At 42.9% G+C, this 26,640-nt stretch overlaps 1 protein-coding gene and 1 long non-coding RNA gene across 3 annotated transcripts in view; one reads left to right on the top strand and one right to left on the bottom strand.

Annotated features, from left to right (window-relative positions):
- The window catches only part of LOC148149333 (uncharacterized), an 86,267-nt gene extending 84,537 nt beyond the window's left edge, over positions 1-1,730 (bottom strand). Inside the window, exon 1 of the long non-coding RNA XR_015757820.1 lies at positions 1,711-1,730. This is a non-coding gene — a long non-coding RNA (uncharacterized LOC148149333). The remainder of the gene's footprint in view (positions 1-1,710) is intronic.
- The window catches only part of ttll5 (tubulin tyrosine ligase-like family, member 5), a 451,975-nt gene that overhangs the window by 140,961 nt on the left and 284,374 nt on the right, over positions 1-26,640 (top strand). For both annotated transcript variants that reach the window (XM_087989544.1, XM_087989543.1), the window contains exons 13-14: positions 4,504-4,585; positions 25,920-25,981. In XM_087989544.1, coding sequence (XP_087845670.1) covers positions 4,504-4,585; positions 25,920-25,981 — 144 coding nt within the window. The remainder of the gene's footprint in view (positions 1-4,503; positions 4,586-25,919; positions 25,982-26,640) is intronic.

Raw genomic sequence — 26,640 nt, 5'->3', positions numbered from 1 at the left:
GCTCGACGATCTCCTCCCTGGCTTCCCAGAGAATCCTAGGATAAATCCCATCTGGCCCAGAGGACTTATCTCTTTTTACATTTTCCAGAATTGCTGACACCTCCTCCTTCTGAACCTCAATGCCATCTAATCTAGTGGCCTATTTCTCAGTATTTTCCTCAGCAACATTGTCTTTTTCTAGCATGAATACTGACGAAAAATATTCCTTTAACACTTCCCCTACCTCTTCTGACTCCACGCACAACTTCCCACTACTGTCCTTGATTGGTCCTAATCTCACTCTAGTTATTCTTTTATTCCCGATATACCTATAGAGACCATAGGGTTTTCCTTGATCCTATCTGCCAATGACTTCTCATGTACCCTCCTTGCTCTTCTTAAATCTTGTTTTAGGTTTTTCCTGGCTAACTTGTAACTCTCATACGCCCTAACTGAGCTTTGATGTCTCATCCTAACATGAGCCTTCTTCTTCCTCTTGACAAGTGATTCAAATTCCTTAGGAAACCATGGCTCCCTCATCTGACAACTTCCTCCCTGCATGACTCCCCGCAGTAGCTGTTCCTTGAATAAGCTCCACATTTCAATCGTGCCCGTCCCCTGCATTTCCCCCAGTAGTAACTCTTGCCCTGCGTTATATACCTATCCTTTCCATTGCCAAAGTAAACATAACCCAATTGTGGTCACTATCACCAAAGTGCTTGCCTACTTCCAAATCCAACACCTGGTCAAGTTCATTACCCAGTACCAAATCTAATGTGGCCTTTCCCCTTGTTTGCCTGTCTACATATTGTGTGAGGAAACCCTCCTGCGTACATTGGACAAAAACTGACCCATCCAAATTCCTTGAACTTTATTCCCAGTCAATATTTGGAAAGTTAAAGTCCCCCATAACAACTAACCTGTCACTCTCACTCCTATTGAGAATCATCTTTGCTATCCTTTCTTCTACATCTCTGGAACTATTCAGAGGCCTATAGAAAACTCCCAACAAGGTGACCACTCCTTTCCTGTTTCTAACCTCAGTCCATACTATCTCAGTAGAGGAGTCCTCAAACGTTCCTTTTTGCCACCGTAATGCTGTCCTTGACACAGTGTTCCCCAACCACCCCCCGCCTCTTTTACCATTTTCTCTGTTCTTATTGAAACATCTAAATCCAGGAACCTGCAATAACCATTCCTATCCCTGCACTACTCATGTCTCTGAAATGGCCACAGCATCAAAGTTCCAGGTACCAACCCATGCTGCAGGTTCATCCACCTTATTCCGGATGCTCCTGCCGTTGAAGTAGACATACTTCAAACCAATGTCTTGCTTGCCAGTGCCCTTTTGTGACCTTGAAACCTTATTTCAGACCTCACTACTCTCAACTTCCTGTATATTCAAACTACAATTTCAGATCCCATCCCCCTGCTGAATTAGTTTAAACCCACACGAAGAGCATTAGAAAATTCCCCCCCCCCCCCCCCCCAGCATATTGATACCCCTCTGGTTCAGATGATGACCATCCTGTTTGTAGGGGTCCCATCTATCCCAGAAAGAGCCCCAATTATCCAAGATTCCAAAACCTTCCCTCCTGCACCATCCCTGTAGCCACATGTTCAACTCCTCTCTCTCCTTGTTCCTCACCTCGCTAGCACAACTCTGTCCTAGCTCCAAGCTTCCACCCTAGCTCCCTGAAGTTTTGCCTAAAATCCCATCTCTCTTCCTACCTGTGTCGTTGGTGCCTATGTGGGCCATGACTTGGGGCTGCTCCCCCTCCCCCTCACGGATCCCAAAGACACGATCACGAACCCTGGCAACTGGGAGGCAACACACCAACCGTGAGTCTCTCTCATTCCCACAGAACCTCCTGTCTGTCCCCCTAACTATGGAGTCCCCAATGACTAATGCTCTGCTCCTCTTCCTCCTCCCCTTCTGAACAACAGGGACAGACTCTGTACCAGAGACCTGTGCCCCATTGCTCACCCCTGGTAAGTCATGCCCTCCAACAAAATCCAAAACAGTATACTTGTTGTTGAGGGGGACGGCCACAGGGGATCCCTGCACTGCCTGCCAGTTCCCTTTCCGTCCACTGACAATAACCCATCTACCTTCTTCGTGTATCTGAGGTGTGACTACTTCCGTGTAACTCCTCCCAATAACCCCCTCTGCCTCCTGAATGATCCAAAGTTCATCCAGCTCCAGTTCCCTAACACAGTTTTCGAGGAGCTGGAGTCGGGTGCACTTCCCACAATGCAATCAGTAGGGACACCACTGGTGACCCTTACGTCCCTCATTCTGCAGGAGGAACATTCAACTGCCTAACCTCCATTCCCACTGTTCTAAGTTCCCAATGAGACTACTGAAAACTTTTTTGTTTGGTTTGAGGAGGAGGAGGACGGGTACGAGACACTACCCGCGTAGTGTTTTGGGTAAAGCAACCGTCCAAATGTAAAGCCTCACTTACCCAACAGTCCTCTGACCGGTCCTGCTCAGCGTGCGCTCTGCCTTTACACGAGGTAAATTTTTATACTTTAAAGTTACCTTCCCATCGGTCCTCTGGTCCGTGCTGTCGCTTCTCCAATTTCAACTGCTGTCGAAAAAACAAAATTTAAAAGACATCTGGATGGGTATATGAATAGGAAAGGTTTCAAGGAATATGGGCCAAATGCTGGCAAATGGGACTAGATTTATCTAGGATATCTGTTCGGCATTGACAAGTTGGACCAATGGGTGTATTTCCATGCTGTGCATCTCTGACTTTACAGGAGTAGTGAAGTCTTGCTTCGATTGTATAAAATCTTGTTCAGACCACATCTGAAGTATGAGTCTCGATCTAGAGGACATTATGTAATAATAAGGGAGATGCCAATTGAGTTTGAGATTAGAAGAATTCTTTTTTTACTCAGAGGGTTGTGAACCTTTGGAATTGTCTACCAGAGAGCTATGGGTGCTCAGATTTTTGCGTGTGTTTAAGTTAGAGATTTATAGATTTGTAATTAGCAGTGATGTACAAGGCTACTGGGATGCGGGCATGGTAAGGCATTGAAGTATTTGATTATGTTGAATAACAGTTCAGGCTCGATGGACTGAATGGGCTAATCCTGTTTCTAGGTTCCTATGGAGTACATGAGCTGAGTGGCGCTACGGGAACTAAACTGAACGTCAGTGAGCAGGTTATTTTATTTATTCATTCATGGAATAAAGCGTAGCTGACCAGGCCAGCATTTATTACCCAGAGGTCAGTGAAGAATCAACCGCTTTGCTCTGGTTATTGCTAAGCAAGTGCTGTCTGTTATAGCACTGTTGATGACCCTATCCACCACTTTACTGCCAATCAAGAGTCGACTGATAAGATATTAATTGATCAGTTTGGATTTGTCCTGCTTCCAGTGTAGAGGACATAACCGGGCAATTTTCCATGTGGATGGCAGTGTTGTATCTGTATTGGAGGAGCTTGGCTTGGGGCAGTACAGAATAAGGTGGCAATTACTGAACTATAACTGGAGTTAGTAGCATTGGTAATGGGACCGAGTTGTATTCTAACATGCCTGAAATCAGAAATGACAGATGACCCTGAGGACTAGTTTTCTTGCTGTAGACAAACAACTGTTTTCTGCTGTTTGACTAGCCATACATGACATACTGAGTAGAATCCACTTTGGTGAAGCTACGCACTTTGGTGGTAATATTCTAAAATAGTCTTGCTTTCCAAGTTAGTTTTTAAAAACATTTCATACCCCTTGCTTCCTAAACCTCCTATAACTCTATAAACTGTAACCATGCAGTGCAATGGAAGATAATAGCCGTCTTGTGATTTACAATTTTGTTCTGATGCTAGATATAAAAGAGACCTAAAATGTAACTTTTTCACACAGAGGGTGGTACGTATATGCAATGCGCTGCCATAGGATGTGGTGATGGCTGGTACAATTGCAACATTTAAAGGGCACCTGGATGGGTATATGAATAGGAAGGGTTTGGAGGGATATGGGCTGGGTGCTGGCAGGTGGGACTAGATTGGGTTGGGATATCTGGTCAGCACGGACGGGTTGGACCAAAGGGTCTGTTTCCGTGTTGTACATCGCAATGACTCGATGACTGTATTCCTGGCCTTCGTTCTTTCTATTGATGTTTGCCCAACAAATACTCCCCATTGAACTAAATTCATGTTAGAGAAACAGTTAATTTGTGGGAGTTGATTCATTTTAAGGAAATAAAAAACTAACCTGGGAAATTTGCTAAGATATTAAAGATTAAACTGGGTTAAAATTCTGTTATTTCAAAGCTGGTTATGCTGGATCCCATTCAGTATTAATAATGGATGTTAGTAGTTCAAATCCATTGAAGTTCTCTACTCAATGTCTTGGATTGTATAGCTACTGCAGGTGTGCAGATTAAATGTGGGCTGCAGTATGCAACAACATGCTGACAATGAATTGATGCAAGCTCAGATCTGTTGAGATTCAGCATCATCAGCATGGGCGTGGGCTCTTACAAAGGTGTGCTTTATGTTTTAACAGAGCTGTATGGCTTTGATGTCCTAATTGACTCCAATCTCAAGCCCTGGCTGCTGGAAGTTAATCTGTCACCGTCTCTGGCATGGTAAGTCAGCAATTAACATTGGCTTTGTTTCATTAAAATTTGCGCTTGAGAAGACAGGATGATTCAGATATTTCCCTTCTTCTTCCTGGATTTGTATTTAACCAAACTGGTGAGATGCAAATCTCCAGTTATTTGGTTTTAATCCCAATTGAAATGAGGTTGGCTAGTTTCTATCCATGGATCATCAGTGAAAAATTGTAGTACTCTTAATGTAGCACCAAGTTATCAGTTTTGGTCAAAGAGTGTACTCAGGGCTGGTGTAAGAAATGGAAAAGTGTAATGCTGATGCAGTTGGGTTACCTTTCTATGGTTGAAACAGACGTGCTGTTTGGGAAACTTACACCTGACTTTTTTGACCCAGATCCTGACACTGGCAAGTGTCCTGTACCTCAGCACTTCCATCATCACGCTGCAGAGTATGAAATTGCAAAAAGAAGCAATTGATTTTGCAGCAATGGTGTTGTTGCAGTTTGGTGCTGTGGTATTGCATTATCGTGTCACAGTGGCAAGGTAAGATTACATAAAATGAAAATGGAGATGCAGCACAGAATCAGGCCATTAAACATATAAGAACCAGGACAGGAGTAGGCTGTTCAGCCCTGGAGCCTGCTCTGTCATTCAAGAGGATCAAGGCTGATCTAACACTCCTCATATTCACTTTCCTGTGTTTTCCCCATAAACCTTAATTTGCCTACTGATCAAAAATCTTATCTATCTTAGCCTTAAATAAACAAAAGGACTCTGCCTCACAGTGCTCCGTGGCAAGGAGTTCCAAGACTCTCAATCCTTGTGAGAAGTTATTCCTCTTTATCTTAGTCTTAAATTGATGCTCCTTTATTCTGAGACTATGCCCTCTAGTCCTATGGTCTCCCATGAGGGAAATAACCTCTGATTTACCCTGGGCGAGGTAATTGCCTAGTAGTATTATTCCTAGGTGATGAATCCAGAAACTCCATGAATGTTCAGGGGTCGAGGGTTTGAATCTAACTTCAGCACATCGTGGAATTCGAATTCAATAAAAATATCTGGCATGTTGAGTCTAGTTTTTGGGACAGAAAATCATCTGGGCTCACTAATGCTCTTCAGGGTAGGAAATCTGCCATTCTGGCCTACATATGCTTCCAGACCCACAGCCTCTTGCTGTTTCCCTAGTTAAGCTGTTCCACTATATTTGCAACACTGGTATCTACCCGACAACATGAAACATTGCCCAGCTATGTCCTATACCTGAAAAGCAGAACATATCCAACCCAGCCATTTACCATTCCATCAGACTACTCTCGAGTATCAGGAAAGTGATGGAAGGGGTCATCAACAGCGCTATCAAGCAGCACCTGCTCAGTGACCCCCACTTTGGGTTCCGACAGGGCCACTCAACAGTTGATCTTATTGCAGCCTTGGTTCAAATATAGACAAAACTGTGATGAGTAGGAATCTGGGCAAATTCTCCACAGTTTGGAGTCATACTTGGCACATAAGAAGATTGTTATGGTTGTTGGAGGTCGGTCAGCTCAACTGCAGGAGTTCCTCACGGTAGTGTCCTAGGCCTAACCATCTTCAGCTGCTTCATCAATGACCTTCTGTCCATTGTAAGGTTAGAAGTGGAGATGTTTGCAGATGATTGCACAATGTGCAGCACCATTTGCAACTCCTCAGGTACTGAAGCAGTCCGTGTTCATATGCAGCAAAATCTGGACTATATCCCAATTTGGGCTGTCAACTGGCAAGTATCAATTGTGCTACACCAATACCAGGCAATGACTATCTCCAAAAGAAACTGACTAACCACCACCCCTTGACATTCAATAGTGTTACAATCACTGAATTCCCCCAACTATCAACATACTGGGGGTTACCATTGAGCAGAAACTCAACTGGACTTCAACAGAAACAGAGTGGCTACAAGAGCAGGTCAGAGGCTAGGAATACTGCAGCAAGTAACTCACCTTCTGAGTCCCCAAAGCCTGTCCACCATCTACGGAGCACAAGTCAGGAGTGTGATGGAATACTCCACATTTGCTTGGATGGGTGCAGCTCAAGAAGCTTGACACCATCCAGGATATAGCAGCCTATTTGATTGGCACCACATCCACAAACATTCACTCCCTCCACCACCGAAGCTCAGTAGCAGCAGTGTGTACTATCTGTGAGGTACACTGCAGAAATTCACCAAAAATCCTTTGACAGCATCTTCCAAACCCATAACCACTTCCATCTGGAAGGACAAGGGTAGCAGATATATGGAACACCACTCCCCTGCATGCCCTCTGCCTAGTCACTCATCATTCTAACTTAGAAATATATCTCCGTTCCTTCAGTGTCACTGGATCAAAATTATGGAATTTCCTCCCTCAGGGCATTGTGGATCAACCTACAGCATGTGCACTGCAGTGGTTCAAGAAGGCGACTCCCCCCACCACCTTCTCAAGGGGCAATTAGAGACGAGCAATAAATGCTGGGCACAGCCAGCAACACCCACATCCCATGAGTGAATAAAAAACACCCTGTCAAGCCCCTTGAGAATCTACATGTTTCAATGAGATAACATCTCATTCTTCTAAATTCAAGTGAGTAGAGTCCCACCCTGTTTGACCTTTGTTCATAAGGCAATCCCTCCATACCAGCCATCATCCTAGTGAACAAAAACAGAAATTATTGGAAAAGCTCAGCAAATCTGGCAGCATCTGTGGAGAGAAATCTGAGTTAATGTTTTGGGTCCAGTGATCCGTCGTCAGAAGGTCATTCGACCCAAAATGTTAACTCTTGATTTCCCTCTACAGGTGCTGCCAGACTCTGCTGAACTTTTCCAGCAGTTTCTGTGTTTAGTTCCGATTTTCAGTATCCGTAGTAATTTTGGTTTTTATCATCCTAGTGAAACGTCTCTGAACTGTCTCCAGTGAAATGGTATCTTTCCTGAAATAACAGACCAATACTGCTCACAGTACTCCAGATGTGGTCTCACCAGCACCTTTTACAGTTGCAGTAAGACTTCGCTACTCCAACCCCCTTGAAATAAGGACCAACATTCCATTAGCCTTCCTGATTACCTGATGCCCCTGTGTGCTAGCTTTCTGACTTAAATCATATGTTCTGTTTTTCTCCCAAAATGACCAACTTCACATTTTCCCACATTGTACTCCATTTGCCAACTTTGTGCCCACTTATTTAACCTATCAATATCTCCCTGTAAACTGTCTGCATCCCTCTTGCAAATTGACTTTCCACCTATTTTTGGGTCGTTTGCAAATCTGGCTTCCTTCCTCGAAGTCATGAAAGTATATTGTAAGCAGTTGTGTTTCCAGCCCTGTTCCTTATAGAACCCGTCAGTGTACTGCCTCCAAAACCATGGCCTTTGAATGCCTTCTGGAAATAGTTGGGCCCAGCCAATCCATCATGTTTTTTACACTCCACCCAGGCCTGTTTCTACATTTCTTCACAGATATACATCATTGTAACCTTCTATTCCCTTCTCCCTTCACTGTTTATTTAGTTTCCTCTGAAATGCATCCAAACTATTCACTTTCACCACTCCCTGTGTTAGGTGCAACATAATTTCTGAATAAAGAGATTTCTCCTAAGTTCCTATTGGATATTTCCCATTCCCATGTTGATAGCCTCTAGTTACCAGAGATAATAGTCACAAGAGGAAATATCCTCTATGTGTGCACTCAGTCATTTTAAACATCTTGGGTTAGGTCATCTCTCTTTCTTTGGAGGGAAGAAGACTTAGCCTGTTTATCCTTTTCTTATAGGTCTATCCATATGTTTCTCTCAGTCTTCCCTGCACACTGTCTGTGTTTTTGCATTTGCATACAGTACTCTTGTGGTCTTGCCAAGATTTAATGTAACCTCCTGAATTTTAAATGCCACCCCGCTAGAATTAAGGCCTGGTTCTTGACTTACTTTTTGATGAGATAAAAACAGAGTCCTCAGCAAGTCTGGCAGCATCTATGGAGAGAGAAATGGTTAACTTTTGAGTGCAAGTTTTTTGAAAACTTCTCTTTTACACCTATTTGTGGTGTAACCTTTAGTGATTGATGTATTTGTACTCTGAAATCTCTGTGTTCCTTGACCGCACCTAGACTTTGTATCTTTCAAGCTTTAAGTGACTTTATCACAATCACAAAGAGCATGTCCTCAGAGTGGTCTACGAATGAAGAATTTGTGTACCTTCGTTTGTAGGTCCCTTTTAGTTTTCACATGCATCAATTTAAAAGTGATCAGCAGCACAACTTTAGTTTTAAACAAGGAGAGGGCATCTGGATGCTGGTAGTTGGTTCGTAAGTGTGAACCTAATTATTAGTTTGTATTTGACATTTAACAAATCTACTGTTCCATTTTAAATTTCCTGGCTTTCCTCCAGTTGAAGTTAAGTAATTCAGAAAGCAGCTGAAACCTTTTTTTTCTGTAATTGTGATCAGCTTGCACTTTTGTTTCAGAAGCATAGGAAGCCAAACATTTCAGTGTGACAGAACAAAGAGTATGGCTTGGAGTTTGGTGATTAGGGGAGTTGGGGAAGGAGGTGCTCTTTTGCTTGTACTTTTTTCAAACTTTTTCACTCTCCAGAAAAATACCCTTCTAGTTCATAAATGTCCATGAGGGAGGGAAGCTGCCATCCTTACTCGGTCTGGTCTACATGTGTCTCCAGAACCACAGCAATGTGGGTGACTCTTAACTGCCCTCTGGGCAATTAGGGATGAGTAATAAATGCTGGCCTATCAGCGATGCCCTGACCCCATGACTGAATTTTTTTTAAAAATTGGTGTTTACTCCACCACTGGGATTAAAGTGAGTATTAATCTCTTTGCAAAAATCTAATTATTAATTTGTATTTAACATTTAACAAATCTACTGTTCCATTTTAAATTTCCTGGCTTTCCTCCAGTTTGGTGATTGTTTGGTGAGGGTCAGATACATGGGTATCGTCTATTCCACTCCTAAAGTTTAAAATTGTAGGAGCATTTGTAGTAAGATTACATAACATATAAATAGACAGGGTCTTTTCCCAGGGGTGGGGGAGTCCAGAACTAGATCACATAGGTTTAGGGTGAGAGGGAAAAAATGTCACAGGGACCAAAGGGGCAAATGCTTCACTTAGAGGGTGATGCGTGAATGGAATGAGCTCCAGAGGAAGTGGTGGAGGCTAGTACAATTACAACATTTAAAAGGCATCTGGATGGTTATATGAATAAGAAGTGTTTAGAGGGATATGGGCTGGGTGCTGAAAAATGGGACTAGGATATCTGGTTGGCATGAATGTGTTGAACCAAAGGGTCTGTTTCCGTGCTCTACATCTCTATTACTCTGTGACTCTAAAGGCTATTGAGGAAGGTAGAAGTTAACTGTAGAGTTTAACATATTGCGTGTTGCATGTTCCTCATGCACAATGTGGCAGGTGAGGGACACAACATATGTCTCTGCTGGCAAAAAGTGCACTCAACTCCAGCTCCTTGATAGCCGAGTTAGGGAACTGGACTTGGAGCTGGATGAACTGCGGATCATCCGGGAGATTGAGGGGGAAATTGAGAGGATGTACAGGGAGATGGTCACTCCCTAGACACAGGATAAGAACAGCTGGGTTACAGTCAGGGGGCAGAAAGGGAACCAATAGACAGAGCAGGGATCTCCTGTGGCTGTTACCCTCATAATAAGTATACCATTTTGGATACTGCTGGTGGGGACGGCCTACCAGGGAACACCATAGTTGTCAGGTCTCTGGCACTGAGCCTGACACTGTGGCTCAGAAGGGAAGGGGGGAGAATAGGAAAGCACTAGTCATAGGGAATTCAATAGTTAGATGGATTGACAGGGGATTTTAGGTCAGGAACGGGACTCCCAGAAGGTATGTTGCCAGGGTCCGGGATGTCGCCGAACGGGTTTACAAGACTCTGGAGGGGTAGGGCGAGCAGCCAGAAATTATGGTACGTATTGGCACCAATTACATAGATAGGGAAGGGATTGAGGATTTGAAAAGTGACTGCAGAGAGTTAGGTTGGAAGCTGAAGAGCAGGACGAGTAGAGTAGTGATCTCAGGTTTGCTACCGGTGGCATGAGATAGTGAGGTGAGGAACAGGCAGCGAATGCAGCGGAGTCGTGGCTGCGAGGCTGGTGCAGGAGGGAGGGCTTCAGATACCTAGACCATTGGGATACCTTCTGGGGAAGGTGGGACTGTACATGAAGGACGGCTTGCACCTGATCTGGAGGGGCAAAAATGTCCTGGGTGGGAGGGTTTGGCAGGGGGGTAGGAACCAGAGCTCCACATCTGAGAGGGGGTAGTTGTAGATGGGGCAGCAACAGGATGTAGTGAATCTATCAGGAAGGTTTTTCATGTGATGGAACAAAGGGATCAGTTAAAGTGTGTCTGCTTTAACACAAAGAGTGTCAGAAACAAGAGTGACGAATTTAGAGCATGGATCAGTACTTGCGACTATGATGTTGTGGACATAACGGAGTCGTGGGTTTCACAGGGGAAGGAATGGTTGCTAACTGTTTCAGAACATTTAAAAAGAACAAGGAGGAGGGAGAAAGAGAAGAGGGTGTAGCATTGCTAGTCAGAGAGTGCATCACAGCTACAGAAACGAAGGTTGTTGAGGAAGGTTTGTCTACTGAGTCAGTATGGGTGGAAGTTAGGAACAGCAAGGGAGCAGCCACCTCATTGGGGGGTTTCTACAGACCCCCTAATAGCAGTAGGGAGATAAAAGAGCTCATAGGCCGGTAGATTTTGGAAAAGTGCAGTGGTAGCAGGGTTGTTGTTATGGGTTTTTTCAACTTTCCCAATATTGACTGGAACTTCCGTAGTGCAGATGGTTTGGATGGAGCCGTTTTTGTCAGGTGTGTTCAAGAGGTTTCCTGACTCTGTATGTAGACAGACTGACGAGGGGAGAGGCTATTTGGATTTGGTGATCGGCAATGAGCCAGACAGTGATCACAACTGCCTCACATTTACCACAACCATGGAGAGGGAAAGGAGCAGTTACCATGGGAAGATATTTAATTGGGGAAAAGAAAATTATGATGCTATCAGCAGGAGTTGGGAAGTACAGATTGGGAGCAATTGTTCCACAGAAAGGGCACAGCAGACATGTGGCAGACTGTTTAAGGAGAAGTTGTTGCGAGTGATGCACACAGTTGTTCCTCTGAGACAGGTAAGAAGGGGTAAGATTAAGGAGCCTTGTGACGAGAACAAGGGAGCTTCTCATCAAAAACAAGAAGGCAACTTATGTAAGGTGGAGGAAGCAAGGATCTAGCACAGCTTTAGAGGATTACAGGCTTACTAGAAAGGAGCTCAGAAATGGACTAAAGAGAGCCAGGAGGGGCACAAAAAAGGCTTGGCAGGAAGGATTAGGGAAAACCCAAAGGCATTTTACTCATACGTGAGGAATAAGAGAATGATCAGGGAGAAGGTAGGGCTGGTCAGGGGTAGCGTAAGGAACTTGTGCGTGCACTCTGAGTCCATAGGGGAAAGCCTAAATGTGTTTTTTTGCTTCGGTTTTCACTAAGGAAAAGGACCTTGTTGTGAATGAGACCTTTGAGGAGCTGGGATACAGGCTTGACCAGATCGAGATTGATGAAGTTGATGTGCAGGAAATTTTGGAAAACATTAAGGTTGATAAATCCCCAGAGCCAGACCAGATTTATCCTAGGTTGCTACGGGAAGCAAGAAAGGAGGTTGCCTCCTTACTCTCCATGGGAATCGTACCAGAGGATTGGAGGGAGGCAAATGAAGGGTAATAGGGAAATCTGTGGCAATTACACACCAGTCAGTCTTATGTCTGTGGTGAGCAAGGTTTTGGAAAGAATTCTGAGAGATAGAATTTATGACTATTTGGAAAAGCATAGCGTGATTAAAAGCAGTCAGCATGGCTTTGTAAGGGGCAGGTCATGCCTCACAAATCTTATTGAGTTCTTTGAGGAGGTGACGAGACAGGTCAATGAAGGTCGAGCAATGGATGTGGTGTACATGGACTTCAGCAAAGCATTTGATAAGGTTGTCCAAGGTAGGCTCATTCATAAATTCAGAAAGTATGAGATACAAGGAGATTTGACTGTCTGGATTCAGAATTGGTTGGTTGACAGAAGGCAGAGAGTGGTTGTAGATGGAAAGTATTCTATCTGGAGGTCAGAGTTGAGTGGCGTCCCACAGGGCTCTGTACTTGGGTCCCTGCTCTTTGTAGTTTTTACAAATGACTTGGATGAGGAGGTTGAGGGGTGGATTAGTAAGTTTGCTGATGACACAAAGGTTGGAGGTGGTGTTGATAGTATTGAGGGCTATTGCAGACTGTAGCATGACATAGACAGGATGCAGAGCTGGGCTGAGAAATGGCAGATGGAGCTCAACCTGGATAAATGCGAAGTGATGTATTTTGGAAGGTCTAAACTTGAATGCTGAATATAGGATTAAAGACAGGATTCTTGGCAGTGTGGAAGAACAGAGGGATCTTGGTGTTCAAATACATAGATCCCTCAAAGTTGCCACCCAAGTGGATAGAGTTGTTAAGAAAGCATATGGTGTTTTTATTAACAGGGGAATCGAGTTTAAGAGTTGTGAGGTTTTGCTGTAACTCTACAAGATCCTGGTGAGACTACACTTGAAATATTGTGTCCAGTTCTGGTTGTCCTATTGTAGGAAAGATACAGAGGCTTTGGAGAAGATACAAAGAAGGTTTACCAGGATGCTGCTTGGACTGCAGGGCTTGCCTTATGAAGAAAGGTTGAATAAGCTCAGACTTTTCTCTCTGGAGAGAAGGAGGAAGAGAGGTGACCTGATCGAGGTATACAAGGTAATGAGAGGCATGGATAGAGTCAATAGCCAGAGACGTTTCCCCAGGGCAGGACTGACTGGCACAAGGGGGTCATAGTTTTAAGGTGTTGGGGGGAGGTATAGAGGAGACATCAGAGGTAGGTTCTTTACACAGAGAGTTGTGAGTGCGTGGAATACGTTGGCAGCGGTGGTGGTGAAAGCAGAGACATTAGGGACAGAAGTAGGGGTAAGGTATAAGTGGGGTCTTTTTCTGGTTGACAAAATGCAATAAGTCATGTTCCGAAAGATCAATGTAGGAGGCTGAACCTTTTAGAATTGATATAAATTACTTGGATGATGCAAGCAAAGATACGGTTGCTAATTTGCTGAAGACACAAAAGTAGGTGGAAGAGTCAGTTGTGGAAGAGGACATAGGAGGTGACAAAGGGATATAGATAGGTTTTGTGAGTAGGCAAAGCTCCAGCAAGTGGAGTATAAGTAGAAAAAGTGAAATTTTCCATTTGGCAGGTGCGATACAGTAAAAACGTTATTTAATTGGTGAGAAATTGCAGTGCTATGACATGCAAAGTGATCAGAGAGTTCCAGAATTGGAAAGTAATACTCCGATACAATAAGTAATTAGGAAAGCTAATAGGATATTATTTATTATGAGGGGAGTTGAATGCAAAGCTGGTGATGTTATATTTCAGTGAAGCAGGACTCCACATCTGCAAGATGGTATTGGGGCACTTATTAACAAAGAATGTAAATGTGACTATTACCCTGAATAGGCTGGTTGTCTTGTGAGGAAAAATTGAACATATGAGGCTTTATCTGATGGAGTTTAGAAGACTCAGAAATGGCTTGATTGAAATATATAAGATTCTGAGGAATCATGACAGGGTGAATGTGAAAAGAATATTTCCTATCTAGAACAAGGAGTCACTGATGAAAAATCAGGCTTGCACGTTTAAGATAGAGATGAACAGAATTTTTTTCTTTGAGGGTCTTCCACAAAAGGTAGTGAAAGCAGTCATTAAATAGTTTTGGGCAGCATTTGTTGCCCCTGTAACTGTAGGGGGTACCCTACAGTTGCAGTCTCTTGGATATCACTCCCAGGGATGAACAGGACTAGTGTAATGACTTTATATTTTGCTTCATGAAACAACTAGGTGTTTCTGAAATGAATTTGAAAATCATTCAAATGGAATGCACAGAACTAGCAAAGCAAGCTGAAACAAAAACAGAAATTGTTGGATTTCACCAACTGCCATTCTAGGCTTTGATATTAGTCTGGGATTCTAGAGTATTGATCCACTGATACTACCACTGTGCCATCACCTTCTTATTGACATGTGTATAAAGAGAAAATGCTGGAAAATCTCAGCAGGTCTGGCAGCATCTGTAAGGAGAGAAAAGAGCTGACGTTTCGAGTTTAACTGACCCTTTGTCAAAGCTCATGTGTATAAAGAGTGATTTCAGATCACATGGAACTGGAGCCTGAGCCTGTAGAATTCCTCTCTTACCATCACTTTTATATAGTAATGTTTAATGCACCATTCATAATGATCTGAATGACCTGATCATACCAGAGGGAGGAATGTTGGCCAAATACTGGGAGAAATCCCTATTGCTTTTCAAATAGCAATGTGTGACCTTTTATATTCACCTGACCCACTGGTACCTTGACGTTATTGACATTTGAGCTTTGCCTAGATTTGTGGTGGAGGTGTTTGATGAGAGATTGTGGTAAATATTAGCTGCCAGGAAAGGCTTTGATTTAAAGAAGGTCAGTACGGCGCATGTTGTGTATGACAGATTTGGATTTGAGGAGGTTACAGAACTGGAGCCATTACAAAAGAGAAAGTGCTAGAAAAGCTAAAAGGTCTAAAAATTGATAAATCTCCTGGCCCTGATGGGCTACATCCTCGAGTTCTGAGGGAGGTGGCTGAGGAAGTAGCGGAGACATTGGTTGTGATCTTTCAAAAGTCACTGGAGTCAGGGAAAGTCCCAGATGATTGGAAAATCGTTGTTGTAACTCCCTTGTTCAAGAAAGGATCAAGACAAAAGATGGAAAATTATAGACTAATTAGCCTAACCTCGGTTGTAGGTAAAATTCTAGAATTGTTAAGGATGAGTTCTTTGAAGAGGTAACAAGTAGGTTAGATCAGGGAAACCTAATGGGTGTTATCTATCTAGACTTCTGAAAGGCCTTTGATAAGGTGCCTCACGGGAGGCAGCTGAGTAAGATGAGGACCCATGGTGTTCGAGGTGAGCTACTGGTACGGATTGAGGATTGGCTGTCTGACAGGCAGAGAGTTGGGATAAAAGGTTCTTTTTTGGATTGGTAGCTAGTGATGAGTGGTGGGCTGCAGCTGTTCACTTTATATAGTAATGATCTGGACGAAGGGACTGGGGGCATTCTGGTGAAGTTTGCCAATGATACAATGTTAGGTGGACAGGCAGGTAGTTCTGAGGAGGTGGGGAGGCTGCAGAAAGATTTAGACAGTTTCGGAGAGGGGTCCAGGAAATGGCTGATGAAATTCAAGGTGAGCAAATGTGAGGTGTTGCACTTTGGAATAAAGAATACAGACATGGACTATTTTCTAAACAGTGAGAAAATTCATAAAGCCGAAGTACAAAGGGATCTGAGAGTGCTTGTCCAGGATTCTCTAAAGGTTAACTTGCAGGTTGTGTCTGTGATCAAGAAAGCGAATGTAATGTTGTCATTTATCTCAAGAGGGTTGGAATATAAAAGCAGCGATGTGCTTCTGAGACTTAATAAAGCTCTTGTTAGACCACATTTAGAATACTGTGTCCAATTCTGGGCACCACAGGAAGGACATAGTGGCATTAGAGCGTGTCCAGTGGAGATTCACACGGATGATCCCTGGAATGGTAGGCCCAACATTCGATAAACGGCTGAGGATCCTGGGATTGTATTCATTAGAGTTTAGAAGGTTGAGAGGAGATCTAATAGAAACTTACAGGATAATGCATGGCTTAGAAAGGGTGGATGCTGGGAAATTGTTACCATCAAGCAGGGATACTAGACTCTTAGGCATAGTCTTAGAATTCGAGGGGGTCAATTTTGAATAGAAATGAGGAGACATTTCTTCAGCCAGACAGTGGTGGGCCTGTGGAATTCGTTGCCACGGAGCACAGTGGAGGCTGGGACGGTAAATGTCTTCAAGGCAGAGGTTGATAAATTCTTGATCTCGCAAGGAATTAAGGGATACGTGAAGAGGGCATGTAAGTGGAGTTGAAACGCCTATCAGCCATGATTAAATGGCGGAACGGACTTGATGGGTCGAATGGACTTACTTCCATTCCTATGTCTTATGGTCTTATGGTGAATAAGGATGAGGCAACGCAGATTTTAGCAATTAACTAATCGAATTGTGAAATGGAAAAACATTTTGAGTAAGTGGATGAATACCACAGTAGGAAGTGAATTTCAAAAACATGGCAAGGAAGCTAATATGGTGAGGGTTGTGTGGTGGATTCTTCATTCTTTATCACTGATCAATGTGTGCCTTAGATCAGAATAAAAGTCTCCTGCGATTGACATTGGCCAGAGATTTCACTGGGGTTGTTCTGTTACTAACTTCAGTGGAAGTGCAGTGAGGTATAAAGCAATGGCAGCAGAGCAGGGGTAACTCCTGGAGAATTCCAATCGTTACGTCAAATAATGAAACGCATAATCCATGCATGCCTTTTAAACTTTGTTTTTGAATCCTTGATGCAGAGGTTGGTTTATATTAATTAATCAACTACCCCTGGCTTGCTTCCTGTTTATTTCATACATTTATGTGGAAACATTTCATGTAGTTTTGGGAGTTTCAATTCTTTTGTACTTAATGATTTGTTGATTTCAGGCCCACTTAACATGATGGGAAAATGTTATGTGTTGATGTTATAAACTAAAAATGCAAACGGTTTTTGGAACAGTAAGCAACTCAGAGGTCACGAGCTTGATTTCCACAGTAACTAACTGTGAAATTAAATTCAATAAAATTTTTCTGTTCAGATCAAATTGGTGAAATCCTCAACATTTTCTTATTTGAATATCGCCTTTCAGAATTCTTTTGCTTTCACAATTTCAAGTACTTCTTTATTTGTTTTATTTCAAGTATTTGGAATTTTAAATATGTTTCAGCATCCACGGTTGGAAAGCCAATATTTGCTTTCACAGTATTTTTACTTATTGTTCACCCGTGCAGGAAAAATTCTGGGCTAGTGACATTTGTTAGCAATTGGAGAATGAATTGGTGATTAAAAATCTCATAATAAAGAGATGCAGCACTTTGAAAGAAAGGTCTGTCTCTCACCCTTGTTCTTACGAAATTCACTTCCTAGAAGAAGATTTTGAACCACTACTTTGTATATGGGGACAGTGTTAAAGAGTAAGGACAATTTCCAGAATTTTACGCAATCAAGTAGGCTTATAGAAATGGGGCTATTAAATTAGAAAATTAATATTAGGAGAGAAGAAATCATAAAGGGATGATTGGAACTACCTGCTCAGGTCCACACCCCCCAACAAACCACCTTCCCGTCCTGGCACTCTCCCCTGCCACCGCAGAAATTGCAAAACCTGCACCAATCTCTCCTCCCTCACTCCATCCATGGCCCCAAAGGAGCCTTCCACATCCATCAAAGTTTTACCTGCACACCCACCAATATCATTTATTGTATCCGTTGCTCCCGATGTGGTCTCCTCTACACTGGGGAGACTGGACACCTCCTCGCAGAACGCTTCAGGGAACATCTCCAGGACACCCGCACCAATCAATCCCACTCCCCCGAGGCCCAACATTTCAACTACCCCTCCCATTCTGCCGAAGACAGGCAGGTCCTGGGCCTCCTCTTCTGCTGCTCCCTCACCACCCGACACCTGGAGGAAGAACGCCTCATCTTCCGCCTCAGAACACTTCAACCCCAGGGCATCAATGTGGACTTCACCAGTTTCCTCATTTCCCCTCCCCCCACCTTAACCCAGTTCCAAACTTCCAGCTCAGCGCCGTCCCCATGACCTGTCCTACCTGCCTATCTCCCTTCCCACCTATCCGCTCCACCGTCCTCTCTGACCTATCTCCTCCATCCCCACCCCCATTCACCTATTGTAGTCTTTGCTACCTTCTCCCCAGCAACCCCCCCCCCCCCCCAGGATTCTCAACTCCCAGATCAATCAAAAATTTGTCTAACTCAATCCTGAACATATTCAATGGTCCAGCCTCCTCTGCTCATTAGGAAATACAATTCCAAAGTCTAATGATCCTTTGAGAGAAGCAATTCCTCCTCATCCCCATCTTAAATGGAGACCCCTTAGTTTTAAAGTCTGTACCCTTGTTCTAGACTCTACCACAAGGGGCAAAATGCTCCCAAATCCATCCTGTTAAGTTCCCCCAGAATGCTGTATGTTTCAATCTTATCACATCTCATTTTTCTAAATTCTAATGAATATAGGTTTAACCTTTCCCCATAAGATAACTCCTTCATCCTAGGAATCAGTGGAATGAACCTTTCCTGAACCACTTCCAATGTAATTATATCCTTCCTTGAGTAAGGCATCTTAATCCAGATGTGGTCTTTACAGAAGTCCTGGACAGCTGTAGCAATGCTTCCCTAAGTCTATACTCCAGTCCCCTTGTAATACAAGCCAACATTCCATTTGCTTTCCCAATCACTTGCTGCACCTGAATTCAAGTTTTATTTTTGTGATTTAAATAATTGCCTCAGCTCCTAAAGCCAAATGGTTTGTTTAACCAGTTGCAGTACAGTTCCTACCACTCAACCTCTCCACTCACCTTGACCTTTGCTTCCTGTCTTTAACCGTTTTGAACTATATGGTCACATTCCCCCTTATTCTATGTTCCATTGCTTTTTCTGAAAATTGCTTGTAAACTGTACAATAAAATGTTTATTAAAATCCATACTATCCACATCTATTGACTTTGTGAGACTATAAGACAAAGGAGCATATAGAGTCATATAGCATGGAAACAGACCCTTTGCTCCAACCAGTTCATGTAGACCATAATCCCAAACTAAACTAGTCCCACCTCCCTGCACTTGGTCCATATCCCTTGAAACATTCTCATTCATGTGCTTATCTAAATGTCTTTTAAACATTGTAACTGGAGCTGCATCTACCACTTCCACTGGAAGTTCATTCCACACACGAACCACTTGGTGTAAAAAAAAGTCTCTCATGTCTTTTTAAAATCTTTCTCCTCTCACCTTAAAAATATGTCCCTTAGTCTTGAAATCCCCTACCCCAGGGGAAAGGATGCCTACCATTCACCTTGTCAATCCTCTCATTATTTTATAAACCTCTATAAGGTTACCTGCCAACTTCCTACACTCCAGTGAGAAAATGTCCCAGCCTATCCAGCCTCTTTTTATAACTCACACCCTTCATTCCCAGCATCACCCTGGTAAATCTCCCTAGTTTAATAATATCCTTCCTATAACAGGGAAACCAGAACTGGACACAGTACTCCAGAAGAGGCCTCACCAATGTCGTGTACATCTTCAACATAATGTCCCAACTTGTATATTCAAAGGTCTAAGCAATGAAGGCAAACGTGCTGATTGCCACCTTTAACCACCTTATCTATATGTGATGTAAACTTCAAAGAATTATGTGTCTGAACCCCTAGGTGACTCTGTATTGGCTCACCAAATCCATTCTGTCATCCAATGATATCATGGCTGATCTAATAATCCTCAACTCCACTTTCCTGCCTTTTCTCCATAACTCTTGATCCCTTTACTGATTATTTCTCCTGTATTATTAGTATTGAAGTGAATTTAGTCAATACTCACACAGCGAGTAGTTAGGATGTGGAATGCACTGCCTGGAAGTGTGGTGGAGACAGGCTCAATTGAGGCATTCAAGAGACAATTGGATGATTATTTAAATAGAAATACAGTAACCCCCCCCCCCCCAGTACTCACTGAGAATATGTTCCAAGACCTACCACAAAAGCCCAAAACCCTGGATAGTAGCGAACCCATTCATTTAAATGGGACATTTACCTCCCCGGCAGCTCCCTGGTTCTGGAATGTTCCATATAATATGTTCAGGCCGCAGTAAACCATAGGTAACTGAACCCACTTAAACTGACTCCACGGTCGCCCTTTAATGTATGAGGATATGGGGGAAAGAAACAGGAAATTGTCAGTAGATAATGTTGCTCATTTGAAGAGCCAGTCCAGACATGATGGGCTGAATGGCCTCCTTCTACACCATAACACTCTTGTGAATCTGTTTCAAAAGGAGATATGAAGAACCACCAGAAAAGAGCTGATGAGTGATATTAGAGCTCATATAGACACACTGGGCTAGATTTCTCCTTTTTTGTTGTACGTTCCAGTGACACTAATTTGAGCCTCTGGTGGTCCTTCTCCAGATTCCGTCAGGATTCTAATAAACAGTTGCATCTCTTTCTTAATTAAGGCCATAAAACTATAAGATTTAGGAGCAGAATTAGAACAATCAGCCCATTTAGTCTGCTCTATCTATTTCTGTCTTTAATGCACTCAATAACTTGGCCTCTACCGCCCTCCGCTGCACTGAGTTCCAAAGAGTCCCCACCCTCTGGCTGAAGAAATTCCTCCTCATCTCAGTTGTAAAGGGTCATCCTTTCACCCTGAGGCATTGGCCTTAGGTCCTAATCTCTCCTACTAGCGCAAACCTCTCCATGTCCACTCGTCCAGGCCTCCTGTCATCCTTCTAAACTCCATTGAGTACAGACCCAGAGTCCGCAATGCTCATCACCTGGATCATTCCTGTAAACCTCCCGTGGACCTCCTCCAATGCCAGCACATCTTTCCTTAGAGTAATTGTCAGAATAACTCTGAGTCTGATTAACTCTGGTACATTCTTCTTGTGTTTAGTTTCTATTTGAACTAATGTCTCATTGTCCCAACTTTGGCACATTTCAGTTTTTTCCTCCTTGGTATGCATTTAATTTGCATCCTTTCTATCGCATTGCTGATCTATAATTCAATTTGGCAGCTTTTCTCAGTATTTAACTTGGACAAGCTTTCTTCGTATCGTGCTGTGATTTATATTCGCCCACCCCAGAATCTTTAACCTCAACTCTTTATCCTCAATCTTACAACAAAGCTAATTAGTTATTGTATCTGGTGAAATTTCAGTATAAAAGATGATCAGAGAAAGTACATCAGAGACACACAGGGCACAATGGAGGTGATTTCAGGGGTGAAAAGTTATAATTATGAAGAACCCCTAAAACATTGGAACAGTTTGTTCTGAGACAAGAGGTTAATTGAAAATCCAGCAGAGTATTAAAATTTTGAGAGCCAAATAGTTTAACACTGTTTCCTATGATTGACAAATTAGCCATTGTGGACGGCACAGTCTGGAAGAATTCAAAGAAGTGTTTCTCACACTGGATTAATAGAATATGGGCAGCTTTAATTCAAGCAGCTCTTCATAGAAATCCAAAATGGGACAGCACAGAAGGAGGCCATTCAGGCCATCATACTCATAGTAGGTTTTGATGGAATTTAATTCCATTCTATGCTCTTTCCCTCATACGCCAGTAATTCTTTTTCTTTCAAGTATTCATCTAATTCTCTATTTGAAAGTTTGATTGAATCTGCTTTGACCACCCTTTCAGATCATCACCCAGCTCATTGTGTAAAACATATGTTTCCTCATATCTCCTCTGGTTTCTGTTAATCATCTGCAGGTTCTGTCCTCAGATCACTGCCTTCTCAGACATGGAAACAGTTTCCCCCTACTGATTTCTTAACAAATCTTCTATTAACCTTCTCTATTCTATGAACAGCTTCTCCAATTCTTGGACATAATTAAAGTCCCTCATTCTTGATTCTGTTCCAGGTCTCCTCTGTACCCTTCCCAGGGCTGAAAAGCCTTCCTACAGCTGAAATCTAACCAGTATTTTATGATGTTTTGGTATAATGTCTCCACTTTTGTGTTCTTTTCCTGTATTATAAAAACTAATGCTTCTATGTTTTTTTCCTAACAACCTTCTCAACATGTCCTGCTGTGTTCAAAGCTTCCTGGAGATATCTTTCTGATTCCTGTTCCTACATTTCCTTTAAAATTGAACCACTTTGGTTCTATTATCTCTTCATTCTTTCGGTTAAAATGTATCCTCATCCTTCTCTACATTAACTCAGTATCAGCATTCTGTCTATTTGTCCTCCTGAAATCTGTTATTGTCTTCCTTATTCTTTACTATCCGTCCAGTTTTCTTGCCTTCTGCAAATGTGATATTGCGCTTTGTGTGCCAAGGTCCAGGTCATTAATATAAAGAGCAGTGATTTTGTTTTTCTTCATTTTTGGACTTACTGGATGTGTCCGCATTTACTTCTCATCCATAATTGGCCCTGAGAAACTGGTGGTGAGCTCCCTTTTTGAACTGCTGCAGTTGGTAAATATTGACCCCAAGGAGACATTACTTATACTTTCATCCAATATTTACATTAGTTTGTATTACTCCAGATCTTGAATGTAATGAAACTTCCCATGGTGCTTCACAGCAATATTGATTTTAGGTCAGATGACCAAATGCTTGGTCAAAGAGGTAGGTTTTCAGGAGTGCCTCAAAGGAGAAAGGTGAGGCAAAAACGTGTAGGGAGGGAAGTCTAGAGCTTGGGAGCAAGGCATAACCACTGGTGATGAAGCAGTTATGATTGGGAATGTACAAGATTCTAGAATTAGAAGAGCACCTGTGGAGCTGGACTAGTTTCCAGGGATAGGAAGAGGCAAAGCCATGGAAGGATTTCATGGAAACAAACCAGAATAAACAACCCCTAAACACCAACAATTCAGCACAACTTTGACTTTTTGTCCCTCAGCCAATTTCATTTCTACACATCCATTGTCCTTCTGATTCAAAGGAGAGGCAGTTGTGCAGTGATAATGTCACTGGGCTAGTAATCTAGACATGGTAGATGGTGAAATTTGAAATCAATAAAAATCTGGAATAAAAAGTTTCCAAACCATTGTCAAATGTTGTAAAACCCATTTGGTTCATTCATGTCCTTTTGGGGAAGAAATCTGTGGTCCTTACCTGTGACTCACGGCCCACAGCAATGTGGTTGACTGTTAACTGCCCTCAGGGCAAATAGGGATGGGCAATAAATACTGGCCAAGTCACCAACTATATATATAGTGAATCAATTGTAATCAATGTTCATACAGCATATGTCACATAGCAAACGTGATGAAGACAGATCCCATGGATTTCACAATGACGCCCATCTTCATCGGACGTTACTGACACAGTGGGTCATCAAAGCTTATTCAACTTTATAAGAGATTATAATTCTTCATTTTTGCTGATCTGGTCTTGAAACTCCCTCTCAAGAATTGCTCCATGATGGACTGCCTCAATTACAAGATGGCAGCAGAGTAGACGGTCCAGCTGGAGCTTGTCCGCTCCGCCTGTTCTTCTTTTTCTTCTCTTTTTCTTCCTTTTAGTGCTTTTATTTCTTCTTCTCTCACAGCCTCTGATGACTCCTGGCCTCTGGCGACTATACCCAGCCGTCTGGCAACAACTCTTGGCCTGGTGCAGCGGCCTCCTGGCCTGGTGTGGCAGTCTCCTGCCCTAGAAGCCTCCCAGCATGCCGTGGTGTGTCGCTGGTATGGTCCAGAGAGCTAGGAGCCAGTGTGGTCTGTGCTACTGAACTTTTATTTCTGTAATGCCGGACATTTTATTTCTCTATTGTCTAAGATCTTGTAATTAAAGAAACTGTGCCTGTGTACTTTTGTATCTAAGTCAGCTCTGTCATTGGTCACGTACAAACCTCCCACGATACTTTGGGGTGGCACGGTGGCTCAGTAGTTAGCACTACTGCCTCACAGCACTAGGGTCCCAAGTTCAATTCCAGCCTTGGGTCACTGTCTGTGTGGGGTTTGCACATTTTCCCCGTGTCTGCGTGGGGCTGCTCCGGTTTCCTCACACAGTCCTAAGATGTCCTGAAGAAGGGCTTATGCCCGAAACGTCGATTCTCCTGTTCCCTGGATGCTGCCTGACCTGCTGCGCTTTTCCAGCAACACATTTCCAGTCCTAAGATGTGCTAAGCTAAATTCCCCATCGTGCTAGGTGCATTAGTCAGAGGGAATTGGGTCTGGGTGGGTTACTCTTCGGAGGGTTGTTGTGGACTGGTTGGCCTGAAGGACCTGTTTCCACACTGTAGGGAATCTAATCTACTCTTTGAGTATATGTGACAATAAAGGCTATTCTAAATGAAGTTATTCTAAATTCCTGCTCCTGTTCTATTTAATCACCCTCGTTTCCTAGGTTTGTGCTCCCCAGCACTCCAGAAACTGCACTCCCACACTCGTTCACAGCATAACTCCAGATCTTCACTGACAGCTTGCCTCACTGAGTCAGTCCTGCCCTTTTGTTTTCCCTTGAGCTGTGATCATATTCAGTTTAAACCCCCCCGCACTCTCAGCTGCAGTGAAGTAGTCTTGCTGGCTTCTTCTGGTCATCTCACAGCTTCCCTCAATACAGAGGCAGGGCAGGTGATCTTCCCACTTTCTCAGCTCTTCAGGACTTCTTCTGATTCCTGGCTCTAAAGATTACTACTAATCACCTACTAATTCCTAGAAGAATTCCTTGAGTTATAACAGTAATGAGCCATACAGGGGCTCTATTTGACTGCTCACTATGTACCCTACAAAGAATCTGTGTTGTTCAGTTGCAGTCTTGACATGGAGTCTCCATCTGTCTCTCTTTCTCTCTCTAACTTCAAGCTCTGAACTCCTCTTCAGCTACCCTTAACTGTCCTGAGCACCTTACCAAAAATGTTACAATAAGCCCCTCCCCTATTGCGAGGCATAATTGAACGTTGCTAACATTTTGAAATAGCCAATTGCAGCATCCTTAAAGCTAAGTGAACCCTTAGTGCTACATTATCTCAAAATGCTGGCTTCTAGCACAAATTGCTCACAATAAATAGTGATGGATTCCACTAATCAGACACATACCAGCATACAATTTAGGAGCAGGAACAGGCCCATTTCATCCCTTTTGGCTGCTGTGACATTTCATAACATTGTGGTTTATCTGATTGTGGCCTCAAGACCACATTCCCATCTACCCTTGTCAACTTACTCCCACGTTAGTCAAGGGTAGAGATTTGATCATTGCTTAAATGGGAATTGGCTAACTATTTGAAATAGAAGTATGTGAATATTAGGATGTGACTTCTGGGTCAAATGAACATTTCAAAACTATGATTTTTATTGAATAAGGATACTAATATTAATTAAATAAGGCACATGCAGGTAAATGGAGCTTAGTGCAGATCACCTACAAGCTAATGTAATGAGAAGATAGGTAAATGGACCGAATGCTTTCTCCTGTGCCTGTTCTCATGTTCATAATCTTTTGAAAAGTTGGAATGTAATTCATTAGTTCTGATCAAACAGCTAACATTGTTATTAACACAGACACAATGGCCAAAGGGTTTGCTTCTGTGCTGTACATTCTAACTGGGTTTCATTTCACTGATGCTTGTACAGCAAGGAATCTGAAAGTTTGGACCAGCTTCCTGACTGAATTTTCTATTTCTCAATAGTGATGCACCCTTGGATTTGAAGATCAAAGCAAGCCTGCTGTCTGACATGTTCACATTAGTGGGTGAGTGCCTGTTTCATGGGAGCAGTCCGTTCCTTTACTCACCTCTGAAAAAGGCTTTGACCCCTGACAGCAAACTGCAGGGAACAATTACTTTGGAATTTATATGACATAGCAAACCTAAGGTCGTAAGTTTGCTCACTGAGCTGGTAGATTTGTTCTCAGACGTTTTGTCACCATGTTAGGTAACATCATCAGTGAGCTTCGGGTGAAGCACTGGTGTTCTCTCCCGCTTGCCGTTTATCTGTCTCGGTTTGTTGTAGTGGGTGATATCACTTCCAGTCTCAAATTAGTAGACTTTCACCTTTAATGACAAGATCTACAAATAAATCAATGGGACGGCTATGGGATCACCAATATCAGGACTATTACCAGAAGCAGTTATGCAAAGGTTAGAACGAACAGCCCTTCCCACCATCCGGCCCAAGCTTTGGGTCTGCTATGTGGATGACACCTTTGTCATCACGAAACACAACAAATTAGAAGAAACCCACAAACACATAAACAACATCCGTACCAGTATAAAGTTCACCGAAGAGGAAGCGAACTACAACAGACTCCCCTTCCTGGATGTCACAGTAGAACACAAAGCCAATGGAGAGCTACAGACCAGCATTTACAGGAGAGCCACACACACTGACCAGATACTCAGCTACAGGAGC

The sequence above is a fragment of the Chiloscyllium plagiosum genome, unplaced genomic scaffold (assembly GCF_037043375.1).
Source record: "Chiloscyllium plagiosum isolate Xiang-an unplaced genomic scaffold, Cpla_swu_hap1 HiC_scaffold_8, whole genome shotgun sequence".
Classification (NCBI taxonomy): domain Eukaryota; kingdom Metazoa; phylum Chordata; class Chondrichthyes; order Orectolobiformes; family Hemiscylliidae; genus Chiloscyllium; species Chiloscyllium plagiosum.
This window is presented reverse-complemented; position numbering and strand designations above follow the sequence as displayed.